General features: G+C 39.1%; 1 protein-coding gene across 3 annotated transcripts in view; it reads right to left on the bottom strand.

Moving 5' to 3' along the window:
* Positions 1–16,122, bottom strand: part of GPATCH2L (G-patch domain containing 2 like) — a 51,133-nt gene that overhangs the window by 28,028 nt on the left and 6,983 nt on the right. For all 3 annotated transcript variants that reach the window (XM_012803421.2, XM_012803420.2, XM_023511566.1), the window contains exons 3-4: positions 2,278–2,342; positions 737–913 (exon numbers count right to left, since the gene is read on the bottom strand). In XM_012803421.2, coding sequence (XP_012658875.1) covers positions 737–913; positions 2,278–2,342 — 242 coding nt within the window. The remainder of the gene's footprint in view (positions 1–736; positions 914–2,277; positions 2,343–16,122) is intronic.

Raw genomic sequence — 16,122 nt, 5'->3', positions numbered from 1 at the left:
GATAGTCGGCAATGAAGTATGCAGCACTTTTTCCAGGATGGCTTTGCAAACTTAACTATCAGAGCTTGTATAACAACAGCGCTGACGGCCATTCCAGAAAAAGAGTTCCAAAACTGCTTTGAAGGGTGGAACTAGGCACTGACGTCAGCGCATAGCTTCCAAGGACAGTACCTCAAAAGTGACTGATGGTAGTGATATTCAGCAATGAAGTATGCGGCACTTTCTCTAGGAGGAGTTTGTGAACTTAATTGTCTGACTCATATATTTGTCTGTAATAATATGGTCATTAAAATAAAATTATTTAAAGAAATTATTTTTAAATCATCCATTTTTAAAATGCCATTATACCTCATCTATGAATGTTATTATGGAAATCTGTTCTTTTATAAGATCCAATACTTCAGGCTTCCATTGAGCACTCAATAATCTATCAGTTTCACATCAGGATAAACAGCTATGACATGATGCTAGGCTTCCCAAATCTAGCACAAATCAGAATGGCAAGCTGAAGGAATGCCCTACTAATATGTGTCCCCAGAGTCTCCATAGACTGATTTAGGTAGAAATGGAGAGAACCTCAAGCCTTAAGAATCATCCTTTCATCTTACAGAAAATCGCTGGACTAGCTCCAAAATTCAGATGGTTAATACACATAGAGGCATGTTTGCTATGGGATGATTCTTCTGCCTAAAGAGTACCACAAAAGCACAAAGTGCTTGATCACCTCAGAACTCACCTCTTTGAGCTGGCCGAGATGGTAAAAGGAATGTGGAATCTGAGAGTTTATCCAGCCCGGAATCCATTCTTTCTACCTCAGAACAATGATCAGGAGCCCACTTGGGCAGGAGGTTTGGGACAGTGAATCCTGGGACACATTCTCCTTCATAGAACCAATCACTCTGCTCATCGTCTCCTAAAGTAAAGAGACCACATCATAAGCTGCAACTTTAACACACCTAAGAAAAGTCAAATGGGAGGATGATTCCTAGTGCTATAGTTTTGATTATACCTTTAAATAAATCAAAGTTCAAAAAAATTGTTCTGGTGGTCCTTCTTTTTAATCCATATTATAATGAAAACTGAGACATCAACTTAGTTTTACATAAATGTTATACTGTGTCAGACTGGACTGCTTTAACAGTGAAAACTAAAAAAGTTACCACTTACTAAGCTCTTACAACCTACCAGGATTCATGCCAAAAATCCACAAACATGTGACCTCTTGTAAGCCCTACACTAACTACAGCTTACAAATAAGGCAACTAAAGCCCAGAGAAGGCGAGTTCAATTTAGTAAATGATGAAGCCAGGATTTGAACCCAAAGCCTGAGTAACTCCAAGACTGAGATCTTTATTACAAAAATAAACTTCCTCCCCTAGGCCATCCTCAGTGGTAAAAATAAATCTGGGGGCTCAAAGCCCATAAATATTTCTCAATTCAAAACTAGCTGTTCCTGAGTGATTTTTTTTGCTATATCTGCATTTCTCATAATAGGTAAATGAAGAATGTATGCCTGTACTTCATTTCTTCTTTGGTATCTCATTAATGGGACAGAAATCATCTTAACACTAGCAATCCAAGCTGCCAGGAAAAAACTAACCACAGAAACAGATAATATAATTCTCTAAGCCTTTTCAAGAAATTACACCATTTGTTCAAGGCCATATTGTTCATTAATGGCAAAGTCACAGCAAGACCCACATATTCAGATTCTTGGTTCAAACTTCTAGTACCTACAATGATAGCATCTCAGTTTAGTGTTTAGGTAGTAAAAATAAAGAACTAATAATTAACATACACCAACCTTATTCATAGAGTTCTATGGTAAACTGCAGAAGTTTTAACTTTGAATGAAGTCTTATATAATATATTCCCCTAGAACACTATAATCACTTATGAGAATTAAATTCTAAATGGGAAAATAAGAATCCCAAAAAACAAAGTAATACCCAGATATATTTCTTGGTTCTAAAAAAAAGGAACTTCTCGAAGTCTCAGGCTCAATACTCTAACTCCCTGAACTAGTGATTTTCAATGTTTCAAATACCTGCCTAAGAATCACTATACATGTCCCAGGGTCCAACTATAGACATTTGATTTCTAGAGGCTCAGGAATTTGTAGTTTTAACAGTTCCCCAAAAGTGACTCTTACATGCCCTGAAGTTTGAGAACCACTGCCTCAAACAACCATCATCTTCTCAGAGAGTCACACCTGTCATCATTAGTATCTACCCATAAACCCAAACCTTAGTATCCCAAAATTGGAATCCAGACTACCTTGTCGTCCTTCATCATTGGTAAAGAGCCCAGCATCACTGCTGCTACACACACTGCTGGTTTCACTGAAAAAAGAGAAAGACATGAGAGAACTCATCAGCTCCAGTCGAAAGCAAAGCACTATGTGTTCTTATTCTGGTTTTCAAATGGAAAGATTCCACGCTGCCATAATTTCACTCCAGCCATTAGCTAGTAAGAGATGTAAATTTCACAGAGAAGCTATATCACTTATTTTCCCCAAAAATAAAAGAAATAAAAGAGAATTCTGAAATTTTTACTTACATTTCAAAGTACTTTTAAAAGCATCTAAAAGATTAAAAGTGTATTTATTAAGATTCATCAAGGTAATTTCAATCTGGTTTGGAATATTAAACAACACAAATTTACAAATTTACCAACAAATTTTTTTAGGGGAGGAGTACATAACTTTTATTATTAACGTACACTGGGGTTCACAAAAAACAGGTTGGTTAGAATTACAATTAGCCTCAGGGGCTTATTTACCTTCTGAATAAAGGGAAAAAATAGTTTTAATGTTAAACAATGTTTATGGGAGACCACTCTTTGAAATACCAGAATGGATTTTCTGAAGTGAAGTACCATGTAATCTTTTACCAAAGGGATCTCTAGATTGCCCAGGGTGGAGTCCAATGGATATTCACAGCATACTGCAGCCTGAACTTAAGGGATCTTCTCACCTCAGCCTCCTGTATAGCTGGGACTTTAGGTGCACCGCTGTACCTCATGTAATCTATCTTTAAAATGTGTCACTTTCTAAAAAACAGGAGATTCACTGCAACCAATCAAGATGGGTATCTGGGCTACCATAAATCCCCTCTGTGTTATCACTCTAAGGAAAATTACCACTAACTTTAATTCTAGAAAAAGTCCAATTAGATGTTTATACTAATTTTTGTTAATTGTGTGAGTCTACTTAGACATAATCATCTTGGTGATAGCTATCTTCAGTAAGAATAGCTCTTCTCTCCCTAGTCTAAGGAGGGCAACCCACGCCTTATTTTAAGCACATAAAGCCTAAAAGGTAGAACTCTTCCTACATCTGTTGAGTCTCAATTGCCTTTAGCTCAAAATAATCCTTATGCCAATGTGGCATAATTCAGGGTGGCATATTCTGATTCCTTTCAGAGCAAACTCAGATGGGCAATAAAAACAATGAACCATATAAAGAGCCAACAATTTTTACTAGTAGGTGGCTCACACCTGTAATCCTAGCACTCTGGGAGGCTGAGGCAGGTGGATTGTCTAAGCTCAGGAGTTGGAAACCAGCCTGAGCAAGAGTGAGGGCCCCATCTCTAAAAATAGCCAGGCATTATGGGGGGCACCTGTAATCCCAGCTACCAAGGAGGCTGACACAAGAGAATCACTTTGAGCTCAAGAGTTTAAGGTTGCTGTGAGCTATGACACTATGTCACTCTACCAAAAAAAAAATATTCCTAGTGTTACTCAAGTCTGATGATTCACAGTATACTCTGAAAATTGCCAACATCAGTATCAGCATCAAGGTTGCTCTCTTCAAACAGTGCCAATTTTATTTTTAAATATTGCTAACTATCAGTTTCAAATAAAGCTATCCAAATGGAAGGCATGGAGCGTCTCTCACGTTTTTCCCTCATTAACAAAGCAGCAAAGAAAAAGCCATGAAGAGAAAAAAGGAAAAAAGCCCAATATAGCAAAAGTTACATTTTCTAAATTTGTCTTCCTTCATATCAAGCAGATAGACAAAACTCATCTGAAAAAAAGGAACTAAAGTCAAAAACAAAAACATAAAAACGAACGCCACTTGAATTCATTAAGATAAAATTGTATCCCATAGAATTCTGTCCATCAGCTTTATATACGGAGCTATTATTCACAATTGATTCTGCTGCTGCTTCTGATGCTGCCTTTCTTCCAAATTTGATTTACCTAGCTTAAGAAAAATTTCTTGATCCTTTACAGTATTAGCTATTTCCACAGTTGGAGTATTCCCTTACAAGGCAATTTCTTTTTTCACCTGCTCTGGAAGATGAAACAAACCAAAGCAAGAAAGAAGCATTTTTACCACGCTACAGAAGATAGGCTTGCCAGAATCCCAATCTACATTCCTGGATCAAAAATCTGAAAATATTTTGTACTTTGCAACATTTCCAAATTACCTTGTTAACATTAAATCCTAAAAATGTTGGTTAAGTAGCAACGTTCCTCACTTAAGCTTGTCTCTGAATAACAGATGCAAGAGATCCGTTTCCGAAAGAACCAATGAAATATAACCTACTTCCTTATAGGTCCCTCCATTTATTTTTCACGTACTGATTAGGGAAAACTTTCTGGGGGACTGCTCTAAGAAATGTCTCACAAAATCACACTGCTGGATTCTGATGGGTTGAGAACCTTTGAAGAGCTCTGCAGTTAAACCCAGAAAATATCCTCACTAAATACTCGGTTCTTCCTGGGTTTAAGGAACTGTGCCTGCTGAACTTGATGGTGGTGTTTTTGTATGTTCAGCAATTTCTAAAGAATACTCACGGTCTGACTCCACTGAGCGCTATTACACGGTCTCTCATACTACTTTATTTTTCTCACCTAGCCGCAAGGATAAAGCAAATTTTTCCCTCACAAACAAAGCAGCAAAGAAAAAGAGAGGGGCTCATAATCTCTGAGCCAGAGGTGAGTGAGGGCTGCGGGACTCCAACTTTGGCCCATGACTTGGAAGGGGAAGTTCTTACTCCTACTTTATAGCTAGCACTACATTTGTGCAAACATGCCATGATGCTCCCAGTGTTTTAAGCTCTTTTTCTTGATATAAGGGTGAACTACAAAGCACAGTAGGCCATGGGACTGATACTACCCTACCATTTCCTGTGTTTGTACAATCCAGGAATTTGGAATAGTTTTTACAATTTTAAGTCATCAGGAAAGAAAAATCAAAAGATCAATATTTTGTGACACATGGAAATATGAAATTCAAATTTCAGTAAAGTTTTATGGGAACACAGCCACAATAAGTCACTTACCCATCTTTTATGGCTCCTTTTGCACTACAATTACATAACTGAGTAATTCTAATAGAGAATGGATAGCACACAAAGCCCTACATGTCCAGTACGTGTCTCTTTACAGAGAAAGTTTGTTGATTTCTGTTCTACACGTATTACAAGGTCTATTCTCAACTGTCTGAGTCCTTCTGCTTGAATATTTCCAATGAAATATTCAAACAGTTGCATCATCACAAAGGCTACCAGTTATTTTCCAGCCACCTGTAAGCACTGTAAGCTACAGTTCTTCCTGGATCTTTCATTGTATCCATTCTCTCCTCAAATTCTAAATAAAAGAGGCAAACTCGAAAAATATCCACTGGACCAAGAAAGATGTTGGCAACCTGTAACTGTACATTTTCTACTGTTGTCAACAGCATTCCTGGAGAATCAATGTTCTTGAAAAGGTTTGGGGAAAAAAAGGTTTGGATTGAACTTGTCTAAAAGAGTTTCCTATATGTAGTTAACTGGAGTAATGGTAATGATGTCACAGAAATATCACCGGGATTTTAAGACTCTGATAAAGTGAGATACGTGTTTTCTTAATCAAAAAAAAAAAAAAATTCTATGTCTAGAGGAACACTTATTATATAAAAGTATCATCATTCCACCCACATCTGGAAAGGTGAAAATGTAATCATATGTACAAAATTGTCAGCAGCACTTTCTGAGGACAAACTGGGAGCATCATGGCATGTTTGCACAGATGCAGTGCTAGCTATAAAGTAGAAGTAAGCGCTTCCCCTTCCAAGTTATAGGCCAAAGTTGCAATCGCGGATACCTCACTCACTTTTGGCTCAGAAGTTAGGAGCCCCTCTCCACCCCCCAAAAATTAGATCAGTGAGATTTTGATAATGATTTAATCAACTACAAAGTGTTAATTTAACTAATTTGGTTTAATAGTCTGTTAAAAATAAACTCTCATCGTTCCAAAAAGACAATTTAATTTTGGCATCTTTGTAGATCCAAACAAGTCTGAAAGTTAAAAGACATCAGGCTCTTAATTATTTTTTTCTATTCCAAAACCTTCAGATTTGTTTATAACTTGTTTGCTATGAGCCTTGCTAGGCAATAGGGGGAAAAGCTCATTTTCATAAGAAAAAGTTGTGACCCTACCCATATACTGTCCACTCCACATATGGTCCTCTAAAGCTTAGTCAGGAAGACAGAAACCCAACCTTTTAAATCTTCAGATGAAAGTAACAAGATAAAGCCCAGAAAGGCAGGAAATAATGACAGCTTGTCTTCTCCTAAAATGCCAGCAATGCCTAGGAACATCAATGCCTCCTGTCTGTGCCCCACCAATTGTTCTGTATTTCCTATTCTCATATGACTTATGAGATTCTAATCTATAAACAGTTTACATGCAAAAGTCTTCTTAGGATATTTCTAAAATATGTTGAAGGAGTAGAAATGTATTAACTTTATAAATAACATATATATCATTCAAAAAAATCCAATCCTAAATTGGGAGAATAAAACGTCTCTAACAGAAAAAAGAAGCAGGCTTGGCACCTGTGGCTCAAGTGGCTAAGGCGCCAGCCACATACACCTAAGGTGGCAGGTTCGAATCCAGCCCAGCCCGCCAAACAAAAAAAAAATCATGGCTTAAACCAAAAAATAGCCAGGCATTGTGGCAGGCACCTGTGGTCCCAGCTACTTGGGAGGCAGAGGCAGGAGACTTGCTTGAGCCCAAGAGTTGGAGGTTGCTGTGAGCGTGATGCCTCGGCACTCTACCCAGGGGGACAGCTTGAGGCTCTGTCTCAAAAATAAAATAAAATAAAAAAGAAGCAGAAGGATTTCTCCTAAACCTTCATTCATTTAGTAAGCATGTATTAAGTATTAATCATATACTAGACACTGAGCTACAACTAGCACTAAAACTAGCAAACATGTCACTCACAACCTACATGCAAGCATTTTATTAAATATAAAGAACTAGTAGTCTAGTCTGTGGGATTAAAGAGGTCCTGAAAAGAACGCTTACCAATGAAGAACTTTCTGCAATTAATAAGAGGCAGTGCAAACCTAGAATTTAACCTCAACGATAGTGAAGAAATCATCCCACTTTAGAAGCCAGAAAATACCTCAAAAATATCCACAGGGGAGTAAAACTAGTAATAATACATCACACTTCTCTATGTGGCCTTTTGCTAAAAAAAAAGTACCCACACTTTTTTAGCAGCATAACTACCATTTTAATTAAGACATAAACAAAATTAAAGGCTGGATTTGGGACACTAATTGTATTACCTGGTAATTATAATATCATTCATTATAAAATGGACCAGGCACAGTGGCTCATGTCTGTAATCTCAGCACTCTGGGAGGCCAAGGCAGGTGGATTGCCTGAGCTCAGGAGTTTGAGACCAGCCTGAGCAAGAGCGAGACCCCATCTTTAAAAATGGCTGGGCATTGTGGTAGGCACCTGTAGTCCCAGCTACTCAGGAGGCTGAGGCAAGAGGATCACTTGAGCCCAGGAGTTTGAGGTTGCTATGAGCTATGACAGCATGGCATTCTACCAAGAGTGACAAAGTGATACTCTATCTCAAAACAAACAACCCCCCCCCCAAATTCTATGGGAGGCAAACTTACTTTAACTTCAAATGAAAAAACAAGGTGGTACCCATAGTTCAGTGGGCAGGGTGCCAGCCACATACACCAAGGCTGGTGGGTTCAAACCTGACCCCAGCCAGCTAAAGCAACAACGACAACTGCAGCAAAAAAATAGCCAGGCATTGTGACGAGTGCCTGTAGTCTCAGCTACTTGGGAGGCTGAGGTAAGAGAATCACTTAAACCCAAGAGTTTGAGTTTGGTGTGAGCTAGGATGCCAGAAGCCACGGTACTCTACCCAGGGTGACAGAGTGAGACTCTGTCTCAAAAAAATTTTTAAAAATGTGACCTATGAAATCTAGTATTTTTCCTACACTCAGTTTCATCCAAAAGAGAGAGGTACTGCTCTTGGTCAAAATCTACATGTCTCAGAAAGGGCACTGGTACTTGAACTGAGTTTACCACAAAAATTAATATAGAAGATGCCTAGTAATGACACCAAAAATATCATTTGTTGATGGCATGGATGGGGAGAGAAGGGAACACTTCTACACTGCTGGTGGGAGTGCAAGCTAATATGACCTTTTTGGAAAGAAGTTTGGAGAATACTCATGGAACTGAAAGTAGACCTACCATTCAATCCTGCAATTCCTCTACTAGGTATATACCCAGACGATCAAAAATCATTTTACAACAAAGACATTTGCACCAGAATGTTTATTGCAGCCCAATTCATAATTGCCAAGACATGGACATAGCCCAAGTGCCCATCAACCCATGAATGGATTAACAAATTGTGCTACATATACACCATGGAATACTATGCAGCCATAAAAAACATGGAGACTTCACATCTTTTATGCTTACCTGGGTGGAGCTGGAACATACTCTTCTTGAGTAAAGTATCTCAAGAATGGGAAAAAAGGATCCAATGTACTCAATACTACTATGAAATCAATATATAATCACCTACACATTCATAGGAATGGTAAAACATAACTATAGTCCAGAAAGTAGAAGAGGAATAGGAAGAAGAGAGAGAGGGAAGAGGAGGGGGAGCTGGGAAGAAGGAGGGTATTTGGGGAGACCTCATCTAATGTGCATAATGCAATGATATATTTCAAAACTTAAGAAAAGAGTATAATTGTGATGGATGTGTTAATCAGTTCAATGTAAGCATTTCACATCGTATATCAAATCAGTATACTGAACCCCATAAATGCATCAATGTACAGTTATGATTTAATAAAAACAAAAAAATTTTAAAAATCATTTGTTGAACTCTACCATAGCTCAAGTAATACAGAGTAAGCACTTTTTACTCACTATTACATTTCTCTGACCCCAAACTCTACAAGGTAAGTATACCAACATCATGTAATAGATAACAGAATGGGACTTAGAGAGGTTAAACCACTTGCTCAACATTACACAGCAAATAAAAATGAGCGCCAGTGCTGTTTTAATGTCTAAAGCCCACGCATTCACTGAATGGCTGATAAAACATGGATGGTGCAGATAGATTCGTCTCATTTACCACCAAGTCAATCCCATGTTTATCCATTTATAAGACATCTTTGAATTTCAAGACTTGTCATTTTCATTCTCCTGAAGATTAATTAATTAAGTTCAGATTAATTGAACTAGGGAAGGAGAGTTCCTTTGCTTTTTTGCTACTTAAAACTTTTAGACACAGCTGAAACTCTAGCTGTGCTTTAATTACTACCCCTTATCAGCTAATACATCACAAATACTTGGTGAACCCTAATTAAGTAATAATAAACTCACTTTGGAAAGAAGATTTCTCCCTTGATGATATATCTTAAATTTAAAAAAATAAACACAAATACCCATTTTCAGCAAAATCTGGTGGGGCGGTGGCTCATGTCTATAATCCTAGCACTCTAGGAGGCCAAGGCAGGAGGATCAGTTGAAGCCAGTTTAAGATCAGCCTGAGCAAGGGCAAGACCCTATACCCTACCTCTATAAAAAATAGAAAAATTAGCCTGGCAGTGTAGCAGTGTCTGTAGTCCCAGCTACTTGGGAGGCTGAGGCAGGAAGATTGCTTGAACCTGGGAGTTTAAGGTTGCTATGAGCTATAATGACACCACTGTACTCAAGCCAGGAGACAGAGTGAGAATGTTTTTAAAAAGGGGGGGGACACCAAAATTTATTCTCAGGGACCACACCTCCCTTGCCCTTATGGTTTCTGAATGTTCTAACTTTGAAACCAAAGTAAAGACCTTCTCCTAGTAAGCTCTGAGAAATATCAGTCTATGAAGACTATTCCTGACTTTTGCAACACACTAAGTTAGGAAAAATTTTCAGAAAGTCAGTAGCCATTGGTGGTAACCAGCCTCCAAGATGACTCCCAGTGACCAGGCCTCCTTTTATTTCACACCTGGTATAGTCCTTCTCATGCTGTACCAGGGTCTATGTAACCAACTGCATACTCCAAAAGTAATGGGATGTCACCTCTGAGATTAGGTGGCTTCCCACTTGGGTTCTCCCCACCTCTGTCAGATCACTTGCTCAAAGGAGAAGCCAACTACCATGTCTTTTTTTTTTTTTTTTGAGACAGAGTCTCACTATGTCACCCTTGGTAGAGTGCCGTGGTATCACAGCAACCTCAAATTGCTGTGCTTAAGTATTTCTCTTGCCTTAGCCTCCCAAGTAGCTGGGACTACAGGCGCCCGCCACAATGCCCAGCTATTTTTTTGCTGCACTTGTCATTGTTGTTTAGCTAGCCCAGGCCAGGTTCGAACCTGCCAGCCTCGGTGCATGTAGTCAGCTTCATAACCACTGTGCTACGGGCACTGAGCCCCAACTACCATGTCTTGATGGGACAGCCCAGTGGAGGGGCGACAAGAAAAGAAAGTGCAACCCAGATGGGTTTATGAAGAAATGAGATCCACCACCAGCCACACGAGTGAGGGTGGAAGCAGATCCTTCCATCCCCCTCCAGCCTCGGGAGAACTGCAGCCCCTGCTGACAGTTTCACTACAACCCAGCCAAGTCACTCTCAGATTGCTGATCTGGGGAAACTGGGAGACAATAAATGTTTGTTGTTCAGAGCTACTAGGTTTTAGGGCAATGTTTTCTTCAGCAATAGATAATACAGAATCTTTAGGAACTCTTTTGTGAAAATAATTCCCTTCCTCCAACCCCTAAGTGGTAGCTTCTAGTTTTAACAAATCTCTCTGAATTCCCACAATTGAGAGAAAAAAGCACGGCTCACCTTCTGATGGAGAGGTTGCTAATTCGTTCATGTTCCTAACCACAGAAGACTATAAATTTAGAATTGAAAGAACAGTTTATACCATCTCAATAAGGAGGTGCAGAATTAGTTTATCACCTATAATCAGAATTGAAAGAACAGTTTATACCATCTCAATAAGGGGGTGCAGAATTAGTTTATCACCTATAATCAAAAGTTGGGCTTAATAAGTCACCAGCTAGGTTTGTTCCTCCCCCATTTAAGATCTTATTAACCAAATTACTTAGTGAAGGCATCTTTTGCATCTAATGTATATTTTTAAATAAGCAAACAGAATAAAGTTTACAGCTTATATCATCATTCTATTGATAAAAACTAAGCATTCTTACTTTTTTCCATTAAATAATAATGCATTTAACAAAATTACAAATTATTTTAGAATTCAGAAAAAAGTCAATCCTAATTCCACTGCCCCCAATCACCTTTGCTCTTACTATTGTGTTTTCCTGCCTTTTCCTGGGTAGCGGTGGTAGTGTCATAACCACATGTAATCAGACTTCTGAATCTAGTAGTAAACGTGACTGAGGTAGAGGTTATTCAGAGAAACCTATCAATTACGAGATTATTCCTGTAAGTAATGAGAATATATAATGAAAGAGTTTGTTTTCCAGTTTCATTCAGGTGGTGCCATGAAAGAAGGCAGAGATCTCTCTGGTTTGACAGGTTCATAATGTGACTAGCACCTTCAAGTATATTTGCAAAGAGATGACTTTCTGTGGGATTCTCTCACTGAGCTCAGGCCTGTGCCTTGGAGAAGTCCACCCATTCTTTTAAGACTTACATGTTCTTGGTACTAATAGTGATTCATCTTCAGGTAGGTAAAATACCTTTTCAAAGGTAAGTTTTAAAGAGCATACAGCCTTCATAGGAATGTTATAACCTAATTATAGCCTTAGAATATGAGGAGGGGGAAGAGGGAAGGGGAGGGGGGGTGGATGGGTGGAGGGAGGGTGATTGGAGGGGTCACTTCTATGGTTTATCCTACAAGGGTACAAGAGAATCTTTCTAAAAGCAGAGTATGAACGTCTTAACTCAATAACTAAGAAAATGACATGAAGGCTATGTTAACCAGTTTGATGAGAGTATTTCAAAATGTATATGAAAACACCACACTGCACCCCATGATTGCATTAATGTACACAGCTATGATTCAATAAAAAAAAAACTAAAAAAAAAAGTTGTAAAGAGTATACATTCTAAGACTTGCTTAACTGAGAATATCTTTCTGCTGCCTTTATATATGAAATATATTTTTACTGTTTATAAAATTTAGGGTGAGGAAAGAAACTTTTTCCCCCTCAAAATTCTATAGGCTAATGTAGCCCCTCATCTTTAGTACTGTAGGGATGAATGTTGGTATTATTTTCATCCTCCCCCTTTTTTTTTGAGGCAGAATCTTAAGTTGTCACCCTTGGTAGAATACTGTGGCATCCCAGCTCACAGCAACCTCAAACTCCTGGGCTTAAGTGATTCTCTTGCTTCAGCCTCCCAAGCACCTGGGACTACAGGCACCTACCACAACGCCTGGCTATTTTTGTTGTTGTTGTTGCAGTTGTCATTGTTGGTTAGCAGGCCCAGCTGGGTTTGAACCACCAGTCTTGGTATATGTGGCCGGAGCCCTACGCATTGAGCTACAAGCACCACCTTTCATCCCCTTTTTAAAGATTTTTCTTTATACCTGCTCATTCATCAATGCAGAATGCAAAAACATTACCACAATATGCCTAGGTCTTTAAAGGTCTCTTTTCATAAGTTTTCCTTTTTAATCTTCAGACATAATTTTTTTCAACTCATCAATATTTTTTCTCTTCGGTTGTATTGCTTAAATTATTCTTTTCCAATGCTTCAGGTTTTTTCCCTTGGAAATATTTACATACAGACTGGCCTCTATCCTCTGTCCTTCAGATCTGATTTTCTCTCCTCCCTATGCATTCTAGGAGGGCTTCCAGTGTTTTCCATCAAATCAGGTTTCTGCACAGTGAACGGTCCTTCATTTTAATATTTCAATTACTTTTTTAATTTCCCTACAATTCTTCCTCCCAAACTATTGAGTTTTCAAATAGCCATCTTTATCTTCTATGACTTACATTGCTCCTATTTCAAAATTAGTATATTTTCTTATATCCTGATGAAGATTTTCTAAAATGCTCTGGTTCCCACTGGCACTCATCTTCAAAGATTTGTTCTTCCTTTGAACTTTCATAACAATGTTCCTTTTCTCTTATTCTCCAGAACTCGTTCAAAGGCCTCTTTTCGATAAGTGCCAACAGAAAGGGTACATAGATTACCTTGGTCCCGTTCTCAATTCCCATGGACATGGGTAACATGCTCTTCTCAGATCTGCAACTGGCCAAGAGGCTATCCAGAGGCCTAGCCTAATTCCCAGGGTTAACAGATAGGCTTTTAACTTATACTGCTATCAGTCTTCTCCTAACCCTTGCTGACTGATTCTGGCCCCATTCCAGGAGTCTTCAGTAAATGAAATGGATAAAACACTAATTTCCAGGATGTACTACAAATGGGACTTTCTTCTTTTCTGCCCATGCTAACAGAAATCTTTTTCCTGGAGACTGTACTTTCCAGGACTCAACATTCTGTGACTGCCTCCCACCTCCCAACATAAATACACACAGAGAAAATACTAAGCTGCCCTACCCAGGTGTATTCTGGGAGTTCCAGCCTTTAAATAGAAACTAAAAGAAACTGATTGGGAAGTGAAAGATGAAACAACACTGCCTCAAAATGCAGCTACCCAATTTTCTGACTGAAACAGACCAGGCACGTCTGTCCATGGCACTCTACTTCTGTAGTGTAGAGTACAGAGAAAGGATGCAGGGTCTTGCCAGCTACCTTCAGGGCAGGCTTAGGACTGCTAATATGGGCCCACAATTGCATTTTTCACTGCAGTTCCATCAGCTTTACACTGTCAAGAAACCTTGGCAATAGGCCAAATGGAAGTTTCTAGAGATGTGAGTCTGCAATGTTTCGTGTTTGCTTAAGTATTCCAGTGGGCAGTGGAGGCTGCTTGTCAGACAGCTTTTAAACTACGAAGTTAGCCAGGGACAGTAGCTCACGCCTGTAATTCTAGCACTCTGGGAGGAGGCCAAGGCAGATGATTGCCTGAGCTCACAAGTTCAAGACCAGCCTGAGCAAGAGCAAGACCCCATCTCTAAAAATAGCTGGGCGTTGTGGCAGTGCCTATAATCCCAGCTACTCGGGACACTGAGGAAAGAGAATCACTTGAGCCCAAGAATTTGAGGTTGCTGTGAGCTGTGATGTCAGAGCACTCTATGGAGGGTGACAAAGTAAGACTCTGTCTCAAAAAAATAAAATAAAAAAGAAGTTAAAGGTGGGAGGCAAGTTGTGACTGAACACAATCAGAAAACATAAATGTTGCAAGGGAACTTGAAATCTTTCAGTCCAACCTTCTCAACTCTACAGTAACCCAGTAAGTGGTCATGAAACCCAAGTTTGAATCCATCCTGTGAATTAGAACTCATTAGCTACTAAATAATTCACTTCATTTTCATGGAGTTCTAACTTTTGCGGTGTTATATTTTATACTGAGGCAACTATCTCTGAGTTCTAGTTCCTTCTTTGGAGCTACACAGAATAATCTTAACATTTGTTTGAAGAGGTAGCCTCTTTTTAGGAGACAGACATTTCTTTTAAGAGACAGAACTTCAAATATAGGTTTGGCGCCTAGAGCTCAAGCAGCTCAGACACCAGCCTCGTACACTGGAGCTGGCAGGTTTGAATCCAGCCAGGGCCTGTCAAACAACAATGACAACTACAACCCCAAAATAGCCAGGTATTGTAGCGGGCGCCTGTAGTCCCAGCTACATGGGAGGTTGAGGCAAGAGAACCCCAAGAGTCCGAAGTTGCTGTGAGCTGTGACACCACCACACTCTACCCAGGGTGGTATTGTGAGACTTGTCTCAAAAAATAAAAAAAAAGAACTTCAAATATAACGGTATCATAGCTACCTTGCAAGCTGTCTTTTTTAGTTGTTCCAAAAGATATGCTAGAATAAATATTTAATAATCTATATGAGCATACTATGCAAGGTATTCAATACTCTCAACTGCAATACAACCAACTCCAGCAATAGTAATGCTCTTGGGCAACATCCCTACTTACAAAATGGAAAACACAACATTCCCACTCTACCAAATATAGTCTTTTCCACGGCTTCAGTAACCCCTGATTAATGACCTCCACTTGCAAAGGAGGCTACTTACCTTAACCATGAAATAATGAATGCTATTGATCCAACAAGCTACTGCTATAGAGTGTTATTGATCACCCAATCTTTGGTTAAAATGGTCCTCATTTAGCAATTTCACTGTCACACACACACCTGGAGCAAAGCATGCTCATAATTAAAGAGTTTGGGGGAGTTAAAGTGAGAGGTGATGGACAGAGATCTCAGCTTTCTCCCATTTATTCTTGTTTCTGAGCTATTGTTTGTGTCAGAAGGGATATTGATTTTCTATAAAAATAAGAAAACAAGAGGTACCAAGGGGCTGCAGAAGGTCAGCTTGGGTTGAGAAGGAGGGGGGAGGTTTTTAGCACTCTATCTCTGTCACTTGCCTCCCAAGAAAAGGGAATATTTTCTTTCCTGTGAGATCAGCCTCTAATACATCACCTTAGGAAGGCTCCTGAATGTGACTTCAGGCCATCACCAATCAATTCACTTATGAAAGAAAAAAAAATCTAACCAATATTCAAGGGGAACAAACAAATGTGTTAGTGAAGAACAGAGCAAAATTAGGCTATGGTCCCATAAGAGGTAATAGCTATTAAAAGCTGCTATAAATTAGCTGGGTGTGGTGGCATGTGCCTGTAGTCTCAGCTACTCGGGAGACTGAGGTGTAAGGATCACTTAAGCACAGAAGTCTGAGGCTCCAGTGAGCTAAAATCATGGCACTGCACTCTAGCCTGAGTAGCAGTGTGAATGTGTCTCAAAATAAAAAAAT

The sequence above is a fragment of the Otolemur garnettii genome, unplaced genomic scaffold (genome assembly GCF_000181295.1).
Source record: "Otolemur garnettii isolate 467f Iridium unplaced genomic scaffold, OtoGar3 scaffold00020, whole genome shotgun sequence".
NCBI classification, from domain to species: Eukaryota; Metazoa; Chordata; class Mammalia; order Primates; family Galagidae; genus Otolemur; species Otolemur garnettii.
This window is presented reverse-complemented; position numbering and strand designations above follow the sequence as displayed.